The 26,749-nt window shown below is 40.7% G+C and overlaps 1 protein-coding gene across 1 annotated transcript in view; it reads left to right on the top strand.

The window, feature by feature from the left end:
* Positions 1–26,749, top strand: part of SPATA16 (spermatogenesis associated 16) — a 97,690-nt gene that overhangs the window by 57,793 nt on the left and 13,148 nt on the right. The window contains 5 exon segments of the mRNA XM_026854959.1: positions 11,009–11,156; positions 14,156–14,302; positions 14,541–14,653; positions 21,684–21,848; positions 26,340–26,423. Of these exon segments, the coding sequence (XP_026710760.1) occupies positions 11,009–11,156; positions 14,156–14,302; positions 14,541–14,653; positions 21,684–21,848; positions 26,340–26,423 (657 nt within the window).

The following is a 26,749-nucleotide window of genomic DNA, read 5'->3' as shown; positions in this document are numbered from 1 at the left end:
TAGCTATCACTTCAGAAATGCTGTTCATGAAGATATACCCCCAGCACCAGTCACAACCTTTTCCTTCCCGAGCTGATGAGTTCTGTGCACTCAGCGTCAGGGGTGACTTCAATGTCATCAGAGCACACAGCAACAATTATGCAAGATGATGTAGCATGTGACACTGCACTGGGACTTTCCACCACCGAGAGACCAAGCAGAGGTAACATAATCTTTTTTATTAATATTCTCCCTCTTTCACGGTGTAAAGCTGAAAATAACTTGTCACGACTATACATGCTCATGTGCCTTTGTAACCAAAGCAACAGCTATTGATGCACGCTTTTCTTGCTAACTACTCCTCTGCCCCAGAACTTGCTCACGTTGGCTCACAACCGTGAGCAAAATTTTTTGAGGAGGAAGGGAATAGATGGTGAACAGGACGGTTTGTTTTTTACTTTTCTGAAGAAAGATTTTTAGATTAGATACGTCACTCTGCTTTGATCAGTGGGCCATGATATAATCTTCTGGTATGTCATTGACTACTTTGGTTTCTTCTTTTCATGGTTCTTTTAACTGCTGGAAAAGGTTTTTCCTCCTCACAGCCTCTCTTCTACTTCTTTCATGGCTTCAAAACATCGTACAGACCACTCAAATCCTTCAGCTGATGTCTTTACTGCAAAAAATTCAGGCTCTTAATTCGTAACTGCAAAGCTCTTTATTATTTATCCTGCTTCTAAATCACTGTTTTTTTCTCTCCTGATCTATTCCTCATGCTCAGAGCAGTCTTTATCTTGTATCTCCTTTGGTTTTCTTCTCCTGATTTTGGTTTTAAACTTTCCTTTGAACTTCTTCTATCCCTGACATCAACTGCCAGGAGCCCTCTTTCTTCAAAACTCTTCTTAAAACATCCTCAAATCACTCCCCTCCTCATTATTAACTTTTACATATTTCTTCTTCCTCAGCAGTAAACTGTTCCATGTGACTGTGTAGCTCCTCTTAGGCATACTGCAAGGTTTGTACTGTCAGATTTTAAGGCCAGATGGGCTCATATTGATGAATTATCTGACTTCCCACAAAAATACCACAGAATTGCACTCTGACCTTCCTGCATTGGTGCCGAAAGAGGAAAGCAGAGACTGGTTTTGAGAAAGTTACCCAATACCCGTTTAAACAGTTTCATAATAGAATATTTGCCATAACTCATATAATAGGTGATTTATGCATGGTTGTCCCCTGTTTCTCCCCCAGTTTACAAACTGGGATCTTACTTGTCAGGTCCAAACTTCCAGCAATGTGTATTATGCATTCATCTCTGAAAGCTTAAAGGTCCTTTAGTACTTGTTATCTTCTCCCTGTATATGTACCTATGGATCATGATCAAGGCAACTTTAAATATTCTTTTTGATTAGCTTTCTTTGATTATCCCCTTTAAAGTAAATCATCTATTTCTGGATCTTCTGTACAGTGATATGTAATATCTAATGCCCTGTGTTAGTTTTGAATATTAATACCTGCCTTCCATTCCACCCTGAGATAAAGGTATAATGCTGATGAGAGGTGAAAAGGTAATCTACAATGGATAATATTATTCAGTAAGTGGGGCCTTTTTCTCTATTCAAATATTTTATTCCATGGATTAAAAATATACATTCCAAGTTAAAATATAATCAAATGGATGGGGTTTTTTTCATAACCCACTACAGAGCATGCACTGGATGATTTGTATATTGGCTGTTAGATTAAAAATAGGTGAGTTAAATAGAGTTCATCCCAATAAATAATGCGAAAGTTATTAAATGTAGAATGGTAGATATCTTCAGAGTGGTAGCAAAAAGACAAATTTTAAAGTTACTTATTACTATAGCCAGGTAAGCTCCCTGGCATTTATTGTCAGCAATGCAATTTCTCAGCAGGTAATAGCAAAACAATAGACTTGAGATATTTCATCCCATAGAAAGAGTCCCTCTCCAAACCGTCCAGTTTTACTCACACCTGTGTAAATATTTCCACTGGATAAAACCTGTGCAATATAAGCCGGATGTTTCATTTCATGAGTAAAAATACATCACACCCATATTGCAATGTCAAAAATGCCCAATGTTGTCAAACATGAACTTTGTAAATATCTTGAAAGTCATAGTCTGATTTTACCAATATCTGGCACAGACAACTTAGTATAAAGTGCCTTTGTTACCTCATTTATAAACATCTCAGGCTTAACTCATTAGCACACTACAAATTTAATTGCTTTTATTATTCCATTGTGAAAACCATGTGGCCTATTTTATACTAGAGGTTCAGCTCTAGAATCCGTTATGCATTTATATCCAAAGTCAAACCCATCTAGGCAAAGTCTTACACTAAGTGCCACTGCACCAGCAACACATATGTTGCAGAAACTAAAAGAACCGCAGGAAGGCATTTCAAACTTGTAGGTTCATATTTCTATACTTCCATGACCATCTGTACCAAAAGCCTTAATTACACGTAGCCAGCATGTACTTGCTACAGCTCAGATGGAGACCTTTCATTTGCATTGGAGTAAACTGGGCTTTTAGCTTTAGTTCCAGCTCAGCCCCAGTGTTTTGGTCAAGATTGCAGCTATCACATAGACACTATTAGCACATTGAAAATTCTGGCTCTGTGACTGCTGTGCACAGAGCTCACAAATTTGTGTTTCTGAGAATATTTCAGCTAAACTCAACGTCACAGAGAAAGCTTCCAGTAGTACAGGCATTGGCTGACACGGAGGTTTGGGTATTCAGACATTTGTTTTGCTCTCTCGTTGCTGTTATGAACATCAGGTATTTCCATTTCAAAAAAATCCGGGCTGCTGCAAGCACAGAGCAATACACACATCACACAATAAAGCAAATGATAACCCAGCCCTGCAAGGTGGCTGAACACCTACAGCGCAGCGATGAACGCTGTCAACTCCTTTAGAGCTCAGCTTTATCTCACACCTTGTGGAGCGACGATCAAAGGCAAGAAAGTTAAAAGGAAAAAGCTCTTGGTAGCCAAAACCTCTTCCGCAGTCTCAGCTGGTGATGAGGCCCATCAGCAGTCCTGCATGCTCACGCTTGACCCACGTCCTGCTATGCAGCGTGACGTTTCCAAGCTGGCAACGGCAGGGATGTTTTGCAATCCTCCTAATGGAATGACTGATAGGAGCTGACAGGCAGCCTCTCTGGGCAGCCTGGCCACCATATCGCTGAGAAAATGTATTTCTCATTAATTCTTGAGGCTATTTTAGCAGATCACGCTGTGCCACACTTCACTGCAGAAAAGTCCCTTCTTTAATCAAATCTGGGGGAAAATCCCACTGAGGTCAATGACTGTTGTGTGTAAAGCCAGAAGAAAGCACCTAATATGCACAAGTCTATATTGTCTCAGAAGTCTGTGGAGCTTGTTGCTGCTTTAAGAATTAATTTTTAATTTTCTCACGTCAGAAAAGAGATAACATTTCTCTTATCCCCCTTCATAGAAACCAATGGGTAATCCTCCCTCTTCTGCATCTATGGCCGTTTTGAAGGAAAAACTTGCCCTGAAGCACTGAGCTTTTCATTTCACGGTGGAAAATTGGGATGCAATGATTTTCCTCACTCTGCACATTAGAAGAACAAAAAGATTTTGACCCATAAGAGGGAAGATCAGTTCAGTCTTAAGACACTGCACCGGTATCCAGATGATCTCAGTGCAGCTTCTGTCCAGTTCAGGGGTTTCCTATGTTCTCATTGCATCATCGCTGAAGCAACTTGTTAAAATTAATTATCAACGCTTTTTCAGGGCAGAATGTGTCTCTTCCTATGTATGTCATTGTAGGCATTCAGACCAGTCTGGCTTTGGAATACGCTATTTGTAAGACATAACTCTCAGCTGCAAAAAATCAGCTTCATTCCGCTCTCAGGTACACTAGTAAAAATATGGAGTAATTGAAAACTGGATTGAGAAGGCAAATAAAATAACATAACAGAGAGTTTCTATCATGTTGATACTGATTTGGGAGCTTTTTATTGCTGCTGTTATTGCTGATATTTCCATTCCAGAAACAATTCTACATGTACAAACCCAAGGAATTTAACATTTTTCTTGTATTCTTTCTTCTTTAATAATATCTACCTTCACGTATATTCTAGCTACTTCTATTTTTCTGGTACCAGTTGATTCATGATAGAATAATCGTTGCTTGAATCACGCTTATATTTACATGCTAAGATGTTATTAGTTTAAATGTCACAATTATTAAAACAAATGGATTAATTGTCTCTAATTTCAGGAAAGATGGATTTATTTAATACCAGCAGAATAACAGGCAACACACACCTTGCTGTAGTTGGTAGCTGTTGAAATCCCAGCAAAATACCGACCCAATTAGGGTTTTAACTGTTAGCAGAGGCCCATAAATCATGTCTCAAAGATGTTCAACAGGAACAACCTGGACAGCAAAGCTTCAGACCATTAAAAAAACCCTACAGGGCAGCTCAAAAGTATTGTGCATATTTCACAAGTAGAATTTTCAATTCATTCTGGCTTTTACTGGGTCTCAAAGCGGAGCTTTAAGATTTACAAAAGAAACCTGATAAATCCGCATAGAAAACCAGCCATTTTGTGCTGTTCTCAGGCCCTTATTGTTCCCTTGAGTTGCAAAGGTCCTTAAGAAGTTACACATTCGTTATTACCTTCCCTTTCTTTGTATACCATTTCTTTTCTTTGGGGAGATGAAACTACAGGCAAGAGTTTGTGCCGTTCCCAGGATCATTACTGGTTATGTGGCTTTCCATCTGCACATCTACTCTGGAAGAACTACAGAGGACATCGCACAAAAAGAGATAAACTCGCTTTACAGAAACATCTCTATATACAGTCAACTTGTCTTCTACTAAATTAGCAGCCATTCAGCCACATAAAGTAGTTTGCTATTGCAATGACTCAGGCATGATTTTTTGCTGCCCCTTTTGAACAGTGCTGTCCGTTTTACAGGCTAACCACATCAGTCACCAACTCTGGCTGCCTGATTCATCTCTTCACATTTAAGTCAAGTTCCCAAAAGATGTTTGGCTCAGTGCTAAGAAGGACTGACATCTCCTCCTTTTTTTTTTTTTTTTTTTTTTTTTCTCTTTTTGGGCTTAAATCCCTAAAATCACCCTACAGCAAGTATCCCACATTTCTCCCAGGAGCATTTCCTAGCCAGGGTCACTCCCTGTCCCTCAAGCACTTGTCTGAATCACCAGATGGATGCAGCATCCAGGTGTTGGCCAGTGGGTTCTGACTACATTCCCATAAAGCACTCAGTGATGCTCAACCTTTAGCTCTGCCTGTCTGAGTTAAGATGTCTGTCTGAGTCCACGCTACCAAAGCTGTTCAGCTAAGCACAGTTTATAATCCGCTTCCACCAAAAAACCTGCTATTTAAACTGTGACCCACTCCTGACATAGCAGGAGCCATGAGGAGCTGACCCATCACCTGCTGAGGATTTGTGATTGCAAAAGGCTTCTCCCAGCACTGGAAGGTCTGTCCTGCCGCTCAGAGCAGTCACAGTGGATTGTCTTATTGGAATTAAGGTATCTCTCACTGGGAAAGCTCTCCTATCTTTAAGAAAGGAACAATATTAACAAAACCGGTTAGAAGCTGTGGGTTTGGCCAATAGCTTCACGTAGAGGATAATCAGCCCATTCGCAGGGGCGGTTCTTTGACGTCTGCATCCACCACCCCACTGCAGATTTCTGTCTGCCTCTGTTACCACCCCAGGAAACACGTCTGCACCACAGGTAGCTGGGTGGCCCAGAGCCTACCAGCACAGCACGCCAGCCGCAGTGAGTAGCCAAGGGAGCCCAGCTCGTTCTGCTGGACCGGCTCTGCTCCCATCGCAGCGTCCCGGAGTACCAGAGGTCCCAGCTGGGGCAGAGGTAGGTGGCCCGGACCAGGAGCCACCTCTGCAGGGATGCTTGGAGCAAGAGCTCCCGCCTGGTACAGATACGCACGGTAGATACCGATGGCAACAAACCATAATCCAAGCAGTAACAGGGGCTCTGGTCAATGCTCTGGATCAGCCTTGCAAAGCAAATATAGCCTCTGTTTCATTGGTCTCAGAGTCACTCCACCATAGCAAAGAAACACTGAAATCCTTTCCATTTGCCCCCGTGCTGAGATGAAAGCGTAAGGTCCTCAGTTGGTAACAAGTGATATAAGAGCTGAGGACTCCTATGACACTCTCCAGGCACAGGAGATTGTGAGACCAGAGGACGGGCTTGTGGGCAGAGATCTTCCCCAAACTAGAATTGCATTTCCACATCTGTGCTCAGTCCCTTCTGTCCAACCTGCCGGCATCACGGACAGAGAGTTTCAAGAGCAGCCTCAGCCTTTTCCACACTCTGTGTATTCCGGGATTTTTCTTTAATGAATAGTGATGTCTTTGGAAGGATATAAAGCATGGATTTCTTTTCTCCCATGGATTTCTTTTCTCCCAAAACATAAAGCAATACTTAATAGAGCATCAAACAGATCTTGAAGCCTAAGGTAACCCCTCTGCATCTGACTCTGCCTTTCAGAAGTCAGCGGAATACATGGATCTATCGCTGTGGCACTCTGCAAATCGGCTTTCAAAATATACTGCATACAAAATAACTCGTGGAGACTTAAATACGTTAATAACTTAAGACCCTAAATAAGCTGATACTTGATGTGACCTACATTAATGGGGAGGCATTACATGGCAGATAAGCAGAAAGTTCTCATCTATTTTACAATACATGATTTATTCATACCATAAACATATTGAGAAAAGGATATGCTCTGGCACTCTGTCTACTAATTTTTCCCACAGAAAAAATAAAAATAAAAATAAAAATGATGTAAGAAGATCATGCTGGCGAGAAGATATTCATATCACAACAGCAACAGACTTAGTGGCAGGGCTGCCAGATACTTCTTTATGGTTGGAAAGATATAGAGAAAAGCGCATAGGTTGCACCGCAGTGCACCCATAATTCTAACTACCAGCCTAAGAGTGGAAGCAGTTCATAGAAAAGGCTAATGGCTTTACCCTGACTGATATCGTTGCATTAATAAAAATCATCAATAAAAGCATCAATTCCTGCTGTACTGTAAATGAGACAGTGGCTGAGCGTGCACTGCAGCTGCAAGATAAGGCACTAGAAAGATATCTAAATTTTTGGCTAATTCTAGATGTCAAGATAATTGGATTTTCCAAATTAAACCTTTCTGTAGTTAAAGAGGATTAAGGTTGGGGACTGTAGCAGGGGAAGCTCCTGTCACTGTTATGAAGAAGTGCCATTTTTCTTCTTCTATGTCTGCTCTAAGCAGCCAAAATGGCAAGAGCTTCATAAAAATATTGAAGTAGTTATATCATTTACCATCAAAAAGTTGGCATGGGAAAGCTTTATTTCTTGTGCATCTACCTATTCATTTTATGAGCTCTTAACAGAATTTTAGTGGGTGTTGAAAGGACGGTATAAGATTGTTTAGGCTAAAGTTTAAGTTTTATTAAAAGGTTTGTGAAATGTAATATTCCTAGATATGGTAGAACGTAAGGATATTGTAGAGCCAAGGTCCTCAGAGAAGAAGAGTATGTGGTGTTTGATCAAATATATGTTTAAACACTTGATCAAACCAAAGTTTGTTGTTTAGGAATGTCTTCTGGCTTTTTAATTGTCATGATAGCAATGTACATCCCTCAAACCTTGTGAGTGCTTGTGTTTCATGAAGGAATTAATTGGTCTATTAATAGAAGTGCTGACAATATAAATACTCCTTGAGACACTTTGTCTCCAGATGGTTTCTCTGCAGACTTTCTCTGATTCCCCACACTTCCAAAACAGGGATATAAACCTCCTGACATAGCAGAGCATGAGTCAGTCCCATAACTACAAAAAGAAATCTTCCCTATGATCAGATTACTCTCCATCCTCTTCTTGAGCAAGTTCTTCCATCCTTGCTGAAGCAATAGATTTTGTCCACTGCTGAGGTAAACCACCAGATTCAGTGAACTTGTGTCAATCGCAGTCCTTACATTATTGCACATTGCTAGAGGAGCTCTTTCTTATAGTTTAAGGTCATCTCAAGGACTTCACTTTTTCTAACTGCTGCAATTGAAAGCTGGAGTATAGCACCATGTGATGAGATACTGCTGCAGAGTTCACTTGCAAGATACGCAAAAAAAAAAAAAATCTTTATCATCTTTATCAGTTTAACAGCTATCTCCATACTCATGAAAGAGCCTGACACATCTTCCACTCCAAGGCCAGAACAGCAACATTGTCCCTGATGTACCTGAGAGGATGTTGCAGAAAGGACCCTTCAGATGCAGACACCAAAACACATGCAAATGAAAAAACAGTTGTCCTGTCCTCTCTGCAAGGACTCTCTTGAAGGTCCACTGGAGCTCCTGCAATCCTCTCCACAGCTTGACTATATCTTGAGTAGCTGCACGGTGTACAACACGACAGATGATGTTCTGTAGGAATCCCTGTATCCTGGACATGTTGCCAGATATCCATCCATGGGTATGGACTTCAGTGCATAAAGGCTTAAGCAGAGAAATCCTTACGGATTTCATCGTATAAAGTTTTCTCCTCCAAAGTTTTTATGGGCTGAAGTTTTATATCCTTAAAGACTTTACGCCATAAAAATCCAAGAGGATCATAAAACAAATAGCATCTATGTCCAGGGTCAGTAGCTTGGGGAAAAATAATGCTCTTGGGTAATAATAATACCTTCAGTAGCAGTATTGACCAGAGACTACGGATCCATTCTTTCCCCTGTTGGCTGACATTTTACCGTTATTGCCCTCTGAGCTAGTCACTATTTGCATGCTGTGCAGAGTAGCCATGGGTACATGGCAATGCAGAGATATTATAGGTGTGACTTTGAAATGCTCTTGAGGATGAGAAAGCCAAAAGTGAACTTTGCAGGCAGAATACAGAGCTTGTCTGGTCCAGCTGCTCACATTTTCATCTCACTGCCTTACTCCGTGTATTTTAAATCTGAAGCGTATGGATACACCCAAACCCACATTCTCATATTAATCCAGACTAGGAAGTGGCTGCCAGACTATAGAAAATAAGCAGAATACCTAACATCTCACACAAAATAAGGCTAACCTAATTCTGTGCCTATATTTACACACAAAATTCAATAAAACTTGAACAAGCAGGCCTCCGTTTTTTTAAAAATGTTCATTAAAAAAGCTAGATTGGTACCATTGTTTTGCCACTGATACTCTAAGGGCCCTAAACGACAAGATAATTAAAGTCCATGGAAATATGAAATCCTAAAATCACTTTCCTATAAATCAGTGTAGACTGGTAAGTATTCCTGCAGGGAGAAACGGGCACGTATCCATTCATGGGCCCCCGAGCTCTTGGCAGGAGGACACACTTGCTATTTTCTGGTCTGATACCTCCAGATCTGTGGCATTAACCATGGATGACACGGCTGTGCCCATGGAAAGCTGCAACTCCTCACCGGGGAGGAAAGTTATTACTGCCCCGGGTGGTCACGATACTATTACACACATTTGAAGCTTGTTAATTTTCTGAGGCTAAATACTGGCCACTCCAGGCTGCTTCCATTCCAGTAAACGCAGGATAATGGGCTGTTTAAATATAGTAATCTACAACATAAACAAATCCCCAGAGACACCCTCAACAGCCCAGCAGAGTATTCAGCATAAGAGCACTCAGGGTGCATGTATGGCAGCCTGTCCCAATATCTGCTCAAAATAATTATAGCATTTCTATGGTATTTCTGCACACCCCATACCAATAAACAGGATGAAAATAAATTGGCATAAGACCATACCAGAGAACCTCTTGTCTAAAGCCATTAAAGAGAAGGACGTAGATACTTAACCAGTTGGCACTCAGCCTTCCATTCTGGGTTGGTGGGAGCAGTCATCAGCTAAACAAATGACTCTTGGAGGCACACTATGTCTTGGATAATTTTACATAGGATAGACTGGGGAGCAGAAGTGAGGACATGTCAATAAGATGCCAAGCTATTCCCATAATGATACGTTCTGTGAATCACTTCAGTGTGTAAGGTGATCTGGGAGATTTGTACACCCTGTTAAAAATATACATGTGTTTTCCTCTCATGCTTTTCTGACCATCTTTATTAACTTTGTGTTCAGATTGTCTCTCTTAACCGTGCTTACACTTTTGCCGTGTTACATGTATGAAGCTTTGCTGTTCCCCCAGTTTCCAGAACGGACTGCCCACGTCAAGAAGACAAAATCTTTGTTAGCCACAGCTGCAGCCAAAGCAGTGCTGAGCACGTTCTTTCCCAAACCCTAACCCAGGAGGGATTGCAGCTCAACCTCCCTTGCCCTGATCGATAAGGGTGCTGAGCAAGGCTGTTTCCAGGCTGGTGGCTCCTCCTGGCAGTTCCAGCGCCAACCAGTTCATTGGGGTCCACCGAGTGTGAAATCCACCTCTCTGCGTAAGACCAGCACGATGCATCATTTGAGCCATTTCTAAGGGATGACAAGGTTCATAAGCTTCGTGTTGCCCTCTGCACAGGAGTGAATTTTAATCTTAATGCAAATGGTGTTTAAATGCAATATTTTAAGACTAATATTCCGTATAGGCACAGTGTCTGATTCATGCCAACCCAAGGGGTAATATGAATGCTTAGTATTGTTTAACCAGCTCCCAAGGACTAAATAAAACCCTCAGATGGAAGATGTGACCTTCAGAGAGCATGGAATCCCTTTCTTCTTTTCATCTAAAAGATAATTTATCTAATACTTTTCTCCTCATTGAAGACATAGGCTCGGTGCTCTGAAAACTGTTTACAAATGTTCTTTCTCCATTAAATTGATTTTCTGAGTATAGATAGTCAGTGTTTTCTGGAACTAATTTAAATTCCCCTCTAATTAATATTCAGGACCAAAATATGTTATCTTTGCATGACTGTGCAATTATTAAAGGGAAAATATCATCTGAGAAAGTAATTTTTTTTTTTTTAACTAGCCATTAATTGACATGAATTTTTAACCCTTTTTTAGGCTATGATTGAAGAAGCCATCACTAGAGAAGTATCTTTTTCAGTTATGTACACACCATTTGTGTCAGAACTCAAGGCTGACAAAATAAACAAGATAAAGAACATGTTTGCTAAAAGGCACCCTGATTACGTGGAGCACATCTATACAGGTAACAGCAGATTTCACATGCTCTTAAGCACTGTATATTGTTTGTATGTGTGTGGCTGACTTGAAGAGAGTTTGAGAGAGTCTGGAGCTTAAACTCAAGACATTTCTACAGTTCGCAGGGAAGGGGGGAATTAACTTCTGACATTTGATCTATGATTATACAGGATTTAGGTAACCAAATCAGTGCTTAGGCAAAGTAAAGACTTCACACTGCAAATCTCTATAAAGACAATTTGTATCCTTGAAGCCCACGTTTCCATTGTTGAATTTCATTATTGCAACTAAACTTTGATTCAGAGGTAGATTTTCAGTGTAGTGTGATGACAGCAAAGCTGTCCATTCATTCCATTTCAATGGATTTCCATTGGTCACCAATGCTCATCCCTGCAGATCCTGGCAAAGTGAACTCAAAAAGCATCTCCTGGAGTAAACAGATGCTTAAATTCTGGTGACCACAGCCTTATTTAAAGAGGGATGGGCATGACATTTTGGCAAAAGAGAGACAGGGGGATAAAAGTCATTTCTTACTATCATTAACCTGGTGACTTGGAACACAGTTGACCCTGATAACACTTGGCTTTGAGTTCATGATTGAGAAACATAATGGTGAAAATACATTGCTCCTGTCGAATTCTGGAAAGCCTCTATCTTTGTCACACAAGCTAGATGTGTAGTTCACCCCTCACTGCCACTTCCAGCAGGGTGGTCAGAAAGGCTGAGGTGCTGCCCAGTCCCTGCCAGAGATACACTCAGGTCAGAGATGATGGCTTAGTCCTCACGCCTCCGCTGAGCTCCAGCACCCTACAGATAAATCAGGCTGCCAAAGGATACACATTGTGTCTCTGGGGAGAAAAGAAAATCTATTTGAAAAACACAAATAGGAATTAGGAAATCAAGTGTTTCCTACAAAACTGCAAATATTTAACAGAAGAAAACTTGTTTTGTTCATCTTTGTTTTGCTTAGGAAACCAGTATAAAACTAGATTGTGTTTGCAAGTTGCAGACCATCCGTGTATTGGGCTTCTGGCAGTAGCTTTGGGGTTGTTCAAAGAGGGAAAATGAGGACTTATCTATCACAGAGGCTGTAAAATATCTGCCTACCATTTACTTGCTGATGTGGCTTCGTGGACAATTTCCTGGGACAAAAGTATCAGCATTAAAAGGAGCATAAAATAAAACTCCCAGAATCTGATTTTTAAAAAGACAAATTCATATTTTACATAACTCCCTCAGTTTACAGCAGGGGTGAGTCTTTCAGGAGCATATAAGCAGCAAAACTGTGCAAGCGTGGCACCAAAACCGTTAGTGTTCATAAATCACTGAATGACTCTGAAAATGTCACCAGTCCTTTTCTTACTCCTCCCAAGAAGGAAAAGAAAGAAGGAGAAAAAAAGGGGGGTAAAAGATCCCAGTCCTATAGTACTTTAGGCAATTATAAAACGGATTGAATAGAGACAGTTCTGCCTTCAGATATGTTTGTTTATAAAAACCTACCGGTTAAAAGAATTGCTTCAATTTTACACAAGTTTCTTTGAGTGCAGGTTCTGGGATCACTGAAGTTTCTAGGAATTAAATGAGATAGATAGCCAAAAGAAAATAATATGGGTATGGAGGTTTTGAGAGTGCAGTGGTGTGAGAGGTCTCACGCAGGCAGGACCTCTCCCGACCTCCCTCTCTTCTGTACTGGAAACCCTCTCAGACAGAGCAGACAAAGCTTCTTTTCCTAGACTCGATGCTGAGATAACTCACAACAGTGTTAGGTGAAGTCAATCAAAGCAGTAAGGGTTAATCAACTTATCTACTCAGATCCAACCTAAAATCACACTGCCCACCAAAGAAAAGAAATCACAAGAGACAAGTTTAGCTCATTGTCAGTGTGGTACCACGGAGCATTCATCCCGCAGGTCTGTATCTCACATAGGTGAAATTAAAAATATGAGCTAAGCCCCATTTTAACAGTGGGTGTGAAATATCAGATGTCTCACAAACATGTTATTTTAAATAACCTTCCTATTCTGTAGCAATCATCCATCCATTTTTGTCCAAGTTCTGCTAGAGTGTAAGGACTGAACTGATTTCAAAGTTTTCCTTATTGCCAGGGAAAAGCAGCAGATACACATTTAAATCCAAGTGTACAATGCAGTTTGTTGAAAAATTGAGAATCCATCAGAAGCAGAATATGCTGCAAGGGAAATATCAGGTCCACTCGCTTTGATTTATAGAGGGGTAAGTCCAGAGAGCTCTGAGTGGGGTTCTCCATTTGTCACCGTGATCGCACAGCCTGGCATCTTAAAAGCAGAGCTCACTGAAAACAGAGCACTCCTTTGTGAAAAGTGACACTGACATTCAATCTAGGTTTATTTTTTGCAGGGGAAGGTGAGGGAGGAAAGAACTGGTCTGGTTCCCTAAGCAAAGGTGGTTTATGCAATTGCTCTGAGCATCTGTCCTCGATGAGGTCAGGGCAGACCGACTCCGTGGATACACAGGTTTTTTGGCAGCAGCAGTCACAAACTCTGGACAAGCTACAGCACAGGCTGTCACATGCCAGCTGGGTGGATGAGAAGGGACATGCAGGAAGCCTGGGATTATGGTGGTGGTGATGGCAAATGCACAAATCTGTAGGAAATCAAACCTCACAAATTCAGGGAACAATAAAACAGCTCCCTTTGCAGTTAAAAGATCAGGATGTTTTGTTCCTGAAGTGTTGAGTTATTAATGCTTTAGATGATCAGCACTGCAAAGTGCCTAAATGGCAAGAACATGTTTATCTTATGCCTCAGCAAAATTGAAGCTGTTGATGCAAAAGGTTGGAAAGTCTGGAATTTCAAAACCCTGTTATAGCTGGATGGGTTGGTTTAGCCACCTTTGTTTTGGCAAGCTTTCTAGATCACTTTTCACTCCTCCTTAGAATTTCTTTTTTTTTTTTTTTCCCCTCACAAAAAGTAACTCTCTTACAACTGAAATGTGACAGTGGAAATTATTTTTATTTCCGTATTCCAGAACTTCATGGACTTCACATCTTGCCACAGACGGCTGAGTGGCTGTCTCTGCCTCCCCAGAAGTACTCACTGACTCTGGGTTTCAGAAACAAACGTATTGGAAAAATCTTGGAAAGGCTGTCAGGTAGAAAACTGCCAATCTTTTCAGGTATGCCAACTTGCCTAATAGCTGGGATAGCTCAGAAGTAACCTCCATGCTCCTTGCTAAGTGAGAGGGTTTGAGGAGTTTCTTGGGACCCGTTTCTCTGTGCTGGCAGCCTTGACTGTCCAGACAGCTATCCCCATCCTCCTCTTTCCTCCTCCACTTTACCTGTCATCTTGCTAGATACTCTACGGAAAACATATATAATAAACACAGTATATGGTTTTGTGATTCCCTTTCCTAGACCAGAAAACACCGTTCAGTCCTCTCACAGAAGAAGAAACAAAAATGTATTGGGAGAACACTGCGAGAAAGATCCTGCCAGTAATAGATTTTATAAGAAGCACCAAATTAACTGTGAGTATAAAATGTACTTTCTGGCGTGTAGTGTGTATGGTGGCAGAAGCCTCTGTGTGTGTGAACGACGTGTGCTTTTTGGTGGGTAATTCATTTTGCACATGCTCCTCCTGAAATGTGTTAGGAACAGAGTTCAAATGGGGCTTAGATACTTTTTTAAAGTAGCCCTAATTATTTAACAGTGTACCCAGTTTATTTAAAAACTCTTTGCATGCAATTTTCTCAAATCTTTATGGCCTATTATATCCCTACTTCACGTAACCACCAAAACTACTCGCTGTATTTGCTACCCCTACTATACTACACATATCACCAGGATCTCCATGAAGAGTTAATAATTGCTACTTGAAGCATTTCTAGTGATTTAGATCCCGATCCTTGTGTAGTGAAGTATATGAAATAACCTTCAAATCTGTTACCACCATATTGAAGGTATATTAGTTAATTCTGCTCCATACTTTCTGCAATAATGTACACAGCTTTTTAGCACCATGGCTTTTGATTAGCACAAAAGGTCAAAAATCAAATTTGCATGTAGACTAGACTGTTTTAATGCAATTCTTAAATTATTCTCCTGAAAATAAGTGGAAGAAGCCTCTCCTCCACAGATTGTAAATGCTAATGTTAACGCTTCTTCCCTAGCGATAACGGTTTTTTAGTTTTCTGTATGTTGAAGGATTCAGAGCCATTCCCTCGTCAGGGGTGTCTTAGCAAATCACAGGATTTATATTCTTAGGTTTTGATACCAGATAGGAGGTTGACAAAAACTGCTACTTAGCAACCCCTAGCAAGGAAGAAACATTAGCTAGATATTTGGGGAAGCTATATCTCCTTTACTCTCAGAGAGCAGCTGCTGAAACAACCCTGAGTGCTTGAACTCGCTTGCTTAGTGGGAGGTAAAGGTGCTTAGTGCTTCGCCAAAACGGGCGCTCATAAAGCACCTGCATCGGTGTGAGGCAGATGGAGCAGGCTGAGGGCAGACACCCCCGAGGAAACACACAGCTGCTTCTTTCCAGTTCTTTCCTGAAGCCATGTGCTATTGGCTTCAGATGACCAAAAGCCCAAGTTATTGATGTGCAGGCTAATAGAAGTGGCATCTCTAGGAAAGTGAAATATCTGTTATTGCTGCGTGCATTGCACTTCAAATATTTGAGGAGCTAGAAGTATAAACAGACAGTGGGCTGGGTGCTGGAAACAGAATAAAACCCTGGTGTTCTTGGAAGCCCCAGTAAAACTCTGATTTTTAAACTTTTTTTTGACCCCCACAATTCTCTCTTTGCATATAACATAGAGCTTCTAGAGGTGAGATTCCTCTGTTGCTGTTATTCAGTCTCTAAAGAGTATATGGAAGAGAAAAAAAAAAGCTTTGAAATCAGGTATCTTTTGCATTCCATATAACTACCCCATTCTGGAAATTATTTTGGAGGAATGGGACTACACGGTTCAAGCAGAGACACGTGGTGTCTGGTATCCAGGGTACAGGGAAAAGAAAACAGAGTCATCATGTAAGAGACGAGAGCAGAGTGGTGTGTTAGGATTGCTCAAGCCAGTCTTCACTATCTGTATGAATTTACACTACTCCTATACAGTAATATTTTCTACCAGCTCTAGACCTCACTTCATACATTCAAATATTCCTTCTGAAACAGAAGAGGGCTCCCAAAAATATAGGGTAAAATTCCAGCAGCACTGAAGTCAGCAGCGAACTGGTCAGCATAGCATCCCCATGGTTCAGGCAAGGTCTAGCCCAGCGCCACCTCCAGCAGCAGCAGGAATGGGATAACAGGTCTGAACATGGCCCTGTAGATTTAGACCCACCACCTGGGTGTCAGTATGGGAGCTTTAATGAACAGGAGCAAAGCCCCAAGGTAGAAGAAATTATCACTGAGTTAGAAGAAACCAATGCCAATTCCACATACGTTATCGGTGGAAACATTCACTTTTCCTTCACTTTTCATATGGTTGAATGATCCAGGCAAGACAGAACCTCTGACCCAAAGAGCAAATGACAAGGCCAATTATACCTGATAATACAGATAGGCACAGAGCCAGGACTGCTCTGCTACTGGTGATTAAAATCTCTTTATGGACCTGGCAGAGATTTGGCCACTTTTGCTTCCTTGAAAGTATTCCAAAATAGTCTTCAAGCTAGAAATACAATTCCATCATATTTCCATCACACACAAACTAAATAAAAGGCTTCTACAAGACAAACTTCAGATACAGACTCTAGCTTTACAACTTACTTTGAGAAGACAAAAGAATATACTTGGTTTTTAATAGAACAAACATACTTTTTTGCCCTCTTCTTCATTTGCAGATGCAAGCATACAATCCAAAATGCTTGTCCTAATCAGATTTTTTTTCCCGACAAAACATCTCAGTGCTAAAGCAAAGCTTATTAAGCCATGGCAACAATGTAAGTCGGTTCTGCCACCTCAGTTTTGCAGCTAATTATATGATTTATACACTCACCACTGTTGGTAAGACATGCAGTTAAAGGTTAAAAAAGCAGAACGTTTTCCGTTGGCCCCACGTCTTCACAAAGAACAGCCAGTCCCATTTAAACCAAGGGGACATTTGTGTATTGTAAAGCAAGAAACATTTGAGACAGAATGTCACAGTCTGGTCCCCGCGCAGCATCATCTGCTGCTGGTGGGGAAATGCCATAAACTCATACCATGACACAAAGGTTATTTTATTTGCCTTAAATACATATATATCACTCAGACCTTCAACTACTCATATTCCAGCCAAGATTACCAGCCCTGACAAGTGGTTATTCTGTCAAGTGATTTCGCTGGGGTGATTTCTGCTGCTTTGTACACACCAGATTTGCCTTTCCCCTGCTGTAGTCCCATGTCAATGGCAGATGATGCTACTTAACAGGAGAAACAGTGGCTAGAAGGGCTTATTAGACTGCTCATATTATAAAGGTGAACAAAACTTACCATATGATTCACAGCATGATGCGTACATTTACAGATCTCACTGCTTTGTTGTCTATTTTTTTAAGTAGAGGGGAAGCGTTTACTACATACAGATTTCAGCATACACATTTTCTGGAGGATACCAAGGGCATTAAAGAAATATCATGATGGATTTTTTCCACTTGTTATTGCAATACACTACAGAGCTGCTCGCAAGGCATAACTTCATTCAGATTTTGAGCTGAAAAATTGTGGTAAAGACTCCACAAAAGAAAAGAAGAACTACTGGGGGGCATTCCAGACTTTTGCAAAGCGGTGCTCTTAAAGCACGTAGTTAAACATGCCACAGGTATTGGACATGACAGATCCTGTTTTAAATCCAGGCTGACCAACCACTTTGCTTTCCTTTAGCACTCAGCAATTCAACTTTATTTATAAATAGAAGTGGCGTAAGGGATGACTCCTTTCTTGAGTATAGAGAAAAGCAAAAAGTAGAGGTATCATCCCAAAATTCTCAATACATGGAAGGACACATGATTCACTCCTCTCATGTGCTCTCCAGCTCCGTTTGGCAATGAAAGCCTGTCTTATCTTTACTCGTTGTTAGTGCTAGGTATTTAGTGATAGCAGGTAAGCTCCATCCAGAACAGGCTGATCTGCTTTTTTGTAGGTGCTTTTTCATCCCAAGGTCAGAGGAATGAGGATGCCACAGGGCTGATCCTTGCACATCAGAATCTTATTTCTCTCTTAGAAGGAAAGTCTTTAAAGACACCTCTGGTGATAAACACCCCTTTATTTTTATGGTTTGATTGTTTAAAGGGAATTTGTGCAGCAAAAAGTATTCTGGAGAAAGTTGTCTCTTGGGAGGACCCCCACCTCAGGCTAGACTGTCCGTTATGAATAAAGTCCTCAGGAGAAAGTCCATCAACTGATCATTTTTACTTTTTTCTTTAAATTCTCCTTGGAATACCAGACAATAGGGGTGAGGCCCATTCAGAAAGTGACTGTCATAATTTAATAATGTATTGTCTTCATATGCATTTCTAACCAGGGTGCCACTGTGACTCCATATATTGCATTTGTTGGTTCCTTTGCTACCTGATTCTCAAATGTGTATCTCTTCTCTTTGTTAAAGGAGCCAACTCATTTTCACTGAAGTCTCCATTAAAGTTTGCTCTTTACTTAACCTTCACTGTGCCTACCTGAGCTGGTTTCATCTTTATCTGATTACTTGGCCACTTTATTATGTTTTTTACTGCAGCTTAGTAGCCCCTTGAATCCTGCTCCAGTTCATGTAATTCTCATCATGTGGTTCAGTTCCCCGTAGAATTTTTTCTCCTGCCAGCAGCAGTTATTTACTTTCTCTTTCTGCATTTTTCACTGTCACTGAAACGCCACCTCCGACAACGTTCAAACTCCTCTAATCCCTTCAAAAAAACCCCACTGTCGGTTATTTATTTATTTACTTCCAACCTACTATAAACTTAAATAGCATTGCTATGTCCACAGAGTGCACGTTGGCACAGATGCCCAATTTGTTTCCCATAGCTACATGGCATGGTCTCATATTTTTCTGGAGAGTCAAGCAGTGAAAAAATTGTTTTCTTTTTGCCTTTACTTTCTTAATCATTGGAGAAGCCCCCAACAGACACAGCACGATGAGAGAGGATTTTTACCTGCTTTCTTAGCTGATGACTCAATATACTAATTTCTTAGTGCTTATACAAAAAGGTTTTGGGTGGATTTCAAGAATAGCAGGGGAAAACCTTTTGCTGCATCTAAAATGTTGTGAGCATATTTCATGATGATAAGAGCCCTCTTTCTCTCTCATTAACTGATTGCTTCTCCTTATTTTAATGCTCACAGCTCTACCTGGGGACACAGCTATCTGGCTTTCAATCAGGTGGAGACGGGGCTCCATTTTGCTCCTTGCTTTAGTGCCATGCTAACTAGATTGTATCACGTTTATAATTTCATATATTGGAGATCACAGAAATGTTTTTTCTTGCTGATGTCTCCTACTAAGACTAGGTCAAGACCTCAGAAAAGGACACTTCAAGTGATAAAAATAGTTTGTAAGAAGGTTGCCCTGGTCTCCCTTCTTAGAGGTGGGTCAACAGAAGTTGATGAGAAGGTAGAACTGGAAGGGCCCTCCTGGCTCCTCGAGTCAAACCACCTGCTATGATACACCTTTGTGTCACTTAATATCCTACTCATAAATTGAGTGAAATCCATCTTCGAACCAGCCTGCTGGGTTTGTGTGAGTCAGGGTTCTGGCAGTAGGGAAAGGGGCCACAGAGGTGGGTCCTCACTGGTTAAGCCTTCTGCCTTTTCTACTCGTGGTGAAACACACTACGGACCTTCAACCTGAATTATAAGAAGCTTAATTGCCACCCCAGTCTTATTTGTACCTATTTATACACAATGGTCCTTCTGTTATCATTGTCTTTTCTCTCTCCTTCCCTTTTCAGTTGTTTGCTCTCTTTGGAATTTAGCCCTGCATTATGTTTATTGAGAAGAATAATAAGCTCTTGGCATTTTCATTAATAGACTAATCAAACCACACTTCTCTCAAAAGAGGTATCCCCTACCGTGCTGGCTTCTCTGCTCCATGATGCTTGGGTTTAAATTAACCTCTCCAAACACAGCTGACTGGAGCTATCCGCAGTACTCCAGAGAACTGCTGACCAGAGCGCCTTTTCCCTCTGCAGTGCTTGATTTTCTCCTTCAGCTAATGGAAACACCAGTTCATTGGCTCAGCTCTTTCTTTTGCAGTTGCTTTCATATCTGGAGCTCCCAGATTATAGCTTCATTCCTGCCATTGCTCTCTAGTGCATGGTCTTTTATTTCATACTATTTTACAATTATATCAGGTATTGTATTAAAAGGGGTATTTATATTTTTCTAGAGTTAAAAGAAAACTAAGCTTTTTTCCCATTATTATTCTTGTAAGACATATCAAAAGCAAGAACAGCATTGTTATTATGTTGTTAGACTTGATGCAAGAGCTGTCGATAATAATTTTGATAACACTAGATGCTTGCCTAATGCAAATTTCTGCAAAACCAAGATCAAGATCAAACCAAATGATCAAGATTCTTTGCCAAGAGAAGTTCATTTTTAAAACGGGACACAATTTATTGGGGGAAAAAAAAAAAATCATTCAGAACTTTCCCTTCACCCTGTTCAATATACAATTGGACCTGGAATCACCTACCTGGACGTTTCTGTAAATGGCAGCATCAGCAGGCCACCATATGTAACTGCCGGAACAAAGGTCTGCTAAAAATACTGGAAGTGGTTTTGAAAATTCATGCCAATTCTTGGAATTTCAAACACTTAAATACATTCAAAACCCTGATTAGATGAATGGAAATTTCACTCTGACGGGCTGAGCATTCAGATATGCAATGGCTGCATCTCGTCAGGAATCTAGGCCAAATTGCTTTTGAAAATCTCACTAGGGTGCTTATTTGCATTTTTGGCATCAGAATACTTTTGAAAATATGGTGGTAAGGCTGCCATCCATCAAACACTTCAGCAGGTGCTGAGATTTTATGCAAGCATTTGGCTGAGTTTCTATATTCACATGCTTAAAATTTACCATGTGCCTAGCTGCCTGGATGATCAGAGACCACCTCTGCAGGTTTAAGTCCCTCAGGGTTATATATTTGAAAACTATGGATTTGCCTAGTCTGCAAACAAACCATAAGCTGACACACTGCACAGTTTCCTCAACCTCTTCACTGAAATTTTAAAAGCAATCCATAAAAGTCAGGTAATATTTAACGGAGGGGATTATGGAAAAGCCATTTCCAAATGAGAAAATTGCATTCATGTTTGTTATCTGTTGACTCCCCTTCACATATATTATGACTACATATTTATTTTTCTAGTACTACTAGAGAGATTGTGGCAAGAAAGTCTTTTCTTTCTTCCCTCTGTAAAGATTGTCAGCAGCACTATCTTAAAGGTGCTGGATGTCATATTGCTCATAGTATTACCTTTACAAATATATAAGCCTCAAGGCATAGGACTCAAAGGATAAGTGTGTTTTCTGCCGCTCTCTTCTAACCTACTTGCTTTTGCTGTGAAAACAGGACGATCACTGTGCGTGTTCACCCGGGATAGAGAAGTTGCACTATGCCAGCCTCCTCGGCCATTTGCAGAGATTCAAGGAACAGTCCCAAGTGATTAATCAAGCGATGGCTGAGCTAGCAACCATTCCCTACCTGCAGGACGTCAGTCAGCAGGATGCCGAACTGGTAAGTATTTATTTCTAATACTTATTTCGGCCTTTAGAGGCAGGGAGCCAGGGAGGGAAGGACTGAGGCAGAGCACTGCACTACAATTTGCTCTGGAAGTAATTTTTTTGAATGTGCGGACCTGAAGTAGTTTTAAAATCCTACTGCAGTGCCTTGTCAGAGGAGGTGCTAATCACCTGCAAGGATGACTTTTATAGAACCAGCATGACTCATCTGTAGGCATATTTTTAAAACCTCTTCTTTTCCCCCAAACCTCCCCAGATCAGTCTGGGAAAATGATTGCAATTATTCAGATCATGCTACTTTAAGATATCTAACATCAGAAGCCACCTGCAGCAAAACAGGCCAAAACTAGTTAAAGCTAAGGAGAGGGAGGAAAGGAAAGAAAATATTTTCTTTCCTGGCCCCATCTATGACTTGGTCCCTGTCTCTGAACAAGCTCGCCTACCTACTATGCTTTTGTTTTCCCTTTGTAAGATGAGGGCAGTGATGCTAGAAGGGCTGTTGCAAGACTAAGACTCATTAATAGCTTGATAGTATATCGATAAGCTGCAATCAGAAGGTACCAAACGATTATTATTCCATGAGGCTGTTGGGTTTTCTGATGGGGAGGGAGGAGGGAGCTCACGTACATGCAAAATTTAAACATTTCATTCTAGAAAAAAAAAAAAAAAAACCCACACCAAACAGTCCCTCCACAGTCTCTGCATTTAAATACAGTCCAATTTTGGTGATCCAACTTCAGTTCACTAAAAACTCGTGGTTTTCCCAAAGCCGGTCCCTTGACATTTGTCTGCAGTCCCGCAAAGCTCCTAAGCTCTGTAGAATTAAAGCTTCACAGCAGCTTGCTTTAGGGAAGATGAGCAGCGGCCTGCAACTGCAGGAGGTGGTTGCCAGACTTTGAAGTCTGGGCTCGAGATAAGGGGAAACGACATTGCAAAGAAACTGTGTTATTAAAAGCCATTCTCCTTTTGATGCAAGTTTTCTAGTATTAAACTTCAGCAGGCCCACATTTCCAGGCTGACTAAAGGGTCTTGAGTTATTGGTAGATATTTCGGTGATAGGTTTTTCTCCAGGGTACAATATTTTCAGTACATCACACGTTAGGCACAGGCTATTACACTGTTGTCTGTATCTTGTCATGTAGTAATCATAAGCCTGACTTCCCTGGAAAGCTTTTTAGGGGAGGCTCTAGGCCACCCCAGACAAAGGTCTTCAGTCTCTTAGGGGTAGGACTGGGCAGGACAAGGGTCTGCACTTGGAGATTGAAGTGAACGAAACACATATGCTTTGTTTACTGAGCCCAAGGTAAAAATGGTTTTTAAAAGAATAAAGGCAGAAAATCTCTACCGGCTACCTTGTCCAGAGCATTAAAATGTATTAATTCAGCATTCATTTATTTTTCTTTGTTCTGTCATCCTGCTGTAAAATATATCTAGTCTGTGAAAGCAAGTGGAGGCTCAGAGGCTTTGTAGCTAAATTATTTTTTAGTAAACTTTAGACACCACAGTATTAAGGCACATGACTGCAAGCAAGAACTTGCAGAGTGACTTCACCAGGGAGTGATTTATGGGCTTTATCTCTCCTGGTGGCACCAGCCCACATGGCACAGGCTCCTCTTATGCCAGTCGGGACCATTTCCCCACCACATCACCAGTGCATCAAGAGCGGAACATTGCTGCCCATCGCTGGGTCTGCACGCCCAGACCATCCAAGGAACAAATGAAAGATTCTCGCTTGCTCAGCCTCCCTGTCATCCTCCTCATTTCACTGGAGCCCGGGCAGGACGAAACATCTACAAGACTGGGCTGTACTGGTATGATTCAGTGGCTCTCAGTGGATGCTATGGAGGCAGCCCCACCATGGCCATGGGGTCGGAATCACAGCACACATGCTGACTCCATGCGCTCCTCACTCTTCAGCAACTTTAAGACACAGATAAATTTTTCTGTGAAGAAAACTGAGCTGGCCAAACTCTAATCTCACTTCTACTAATAAAAATTTAAAGTAATTCCTCTGAGGTCATTCTAAATTTACATTGGCAAAATGGAGATAAGGCTTTATGACCAAGGAAGGCAGTTAAATTGTGTGAGTTAGAAAATGCTAAACATGCCAAATGTTTATTATCACATACAGTATAAGTTGTATAAAGTTTAAAATACACTGAATTTATAATAATGCAATTTGCACTGATACAGCAAGGATCCCAAAGGCATTTCAGTTATAAACTCTTCTGTGTAAATGTCTTCCTGTAACTAAATAAATAGAGTTCTAATCTATGGCACAGAGAACCTCAGCTGAGGCCTTTTCAGATCAGTATTTATTCATAGACCCTGGAAAAATAAAGATTTCAATTAGCTTGAACAGTTTAATATAAATGGGGAAAAACCCTGAAGAAAATCTTTCCAAGGTTTACGATTTCAGTGTCACCATATTTGTGCATCATAAATCAAGATGAAAGCTTGTTAAAAAAGCAGAAAGCTATTTCAATTTAAAATCAAATGAGGACAAGATATTTTTTAAAATGCCGCATTTTTCCTTGGAGGGGATTTTCAAAAAAAAAAAAAAAAAAAAAAAAATCCACTTCGGGAGAATTACTGTGGTTTGCCAACTGCCCACTCTTGTAGCATGAACAGTTTGTCTGCCAAAGGAGCTGGTGAAAAACTTTGGGTGATAAAAATTAAAACCAAAGCACAGACTGGACACTTTTCACGGGCTTGTATCAATATCAGTGAAATTTTAATTGGAAAGGATTCTTGGTTTAAATTTTTGCCCAAAGCTGTGAAACCTCCAGCGTGGTTGGTCTGTCAGAGCAGCCCCTTAGGGGTGACAGACCCTGGTCCTGGTCCCAGTCCTGGTACGTGCTGTTCAACCAGTTTTTCAGAGAGAATCACTCCAAGAAAAGAGATGGAGAAATCCTCCTCTTCCCCTGACCAGTTCCTCCTTTGCCTGATTTGATGTAGGAGCTGTGCTTTGTCCATTCTGCCCTTAATACCCTTAATCTCTGGACTGCGTCTATTCTGGATTCATAGAAGGAGATTATCTGTCATAAAAGTATTGTGATGGAAAATTTCTGACAGATTCTTGGCTCTTTTCACATTAAAGTCAGGGCCAGAAATTTGCAGTTTTGTTTTTCATGAATACTGATGCAGGACTTAAAAAAAAAAAAAAAATTCCTCAAATGTTTGGACCAATAAGATTCAACTTAATGGTTGCACAAGCACAGAGAAAGCAGGCTGGAACCGACCACAGCATATTTATTTAGAGAATCAAAAGAAGATTCCTGCATCCTTTATCCAGTGTTGGGACACAGACAAAGAATTTTAACTTTAAATACCTCAATGCAAAAGTGACCCGAGGAAATTGAGATCTGCTCCCTGAACCTCAAGGAAGCATTTTTATATCTTGCGCGGATGAGCCCAAACACCCAGGGTTTACGTTTCATCACCTTATGTACTCAGACTGCTGCCCATCTAGGTATAGAAAGAAGAGACAATATCTCTACAAATGTTTATGCTTTTACCGTCCAACTACTTGCAATGAGTAAAAAATTTGGGAAGAGACACCAAAAACTATTGTTTGGGTTCACTTTAACCAATTAAACATTTTGGAATAGACCTAATAGAGCATGGCAATATCACAGGTATTAAATACAAGTTTCAGTTTGTTCCTAAACACTGATGCCAATGGCTGCTCCTGGGAGGACGCCCTGGATCCAGCCTTTGTCTCTCTGTTACTGAATTAAGAGCGACTGAAACATTTTTAAGTGTTTGGGAAGGGTGCAGGGTGAGGCAATGCTATAACTAACCTGGAAAGGTGCTGGAGTGAGGCAATACTGCAACCAACCTGAATTTTAGCCTGCCCTGTAACACTAAGGACTGATTAACACGTATTTTCCTACAGCTTCTTTTTATAGTTTACACTAGAAATTGTCAGCCTTGTTTTTATGCTCTGTTATGCTGAATGATGGGGAGAAGGGAGGGTTTGCCAAAGAAAAAGGATAGTAAAAGCAGGGAAAATGAGCTAGATACTTCCAGCTACGGTAAAAACATCTCAGCTTTAGTGTTGTCCTCTTGTGAGGTTTTACATGCTGCCTTAAATTATGATACATTAGCCTTGGGAGAAAATACTAAAAAGCATTCATGTACGACACAGAATATCCCAGACAGCTAAAGAATGAAATATGGAGCCTTTATTCTTTACAACCCAAGTCTTCCTTTACTAAGTATAAACATTTACTGCATTAAAACGTATAGGCTTAAATACAAATTTTCCAGAGGATTTTTTTTCCCCATTGTTAAGTATTTTATATCCACAATAATACAGTGTAATGGCTGAAGCAAAGATGAGGTGGCAGTGCTCATTGTGTGAAAGATGAGTAATAAAATCATCAGCGTACAAATGATTTTTTAATTAGGTTTTAATCTGTGTGTTTAGAGAAGTTATTTCTGTGTGAATTCCACACTGATAATTTTTATCTTGGTGCCACAGCTGCAGTCGCTAATGGCAGATGCCATGGACACCCTTGAAGGAAGAAGTAGTGATAAAGAACGTGTGTGGAATAAAATTCAGAAGGTAAAAACCTGCGGCAAAGGGCATGAGAGTGTACTGTTCCTTGGGGAGTAAATGTCCACCTGAGTCATATCTGTTCAAAAGGTAGAAAAGAAAGTAGGTGCCATTTGAAACCTGACTGTGTGCCTTGAACTCTATTAGAGCTCAGGCACTAGCCACAGATACACATTTATTATTTGCTTTAGCCCTGTTGATCTTTGTCCATGTTAATAGTATCATGTGGTGATCTAATTGGAAAAAAAAAAAAAAAAAATCAAACCCTGAATATCTATATTTCCATCTTGGTCATATGGGGTAGTGTGCTAACTGGGGTTAGTTGGGGGGGGGGG

Source organism: Athene cunicularia (assembly GCF_003259725.1).
Source record: "Athene cunicularia isolate RWA chromosome 9 unlocalized genomic scaffold, athCun1 chr9_part1, whole genome shotgun sequence".
Classification (NCBI taxonomy): domain Eukaryota; kingdom Metazoa; phylum Chordata; class Aves; order Strigiformes; family Strigidae; genus Athene; species Athene cunicularia.
Note: the sequence above shows the minus strand (reverse complement) of the source record. Positions and strands in the feature narration are given on the sequence as shown.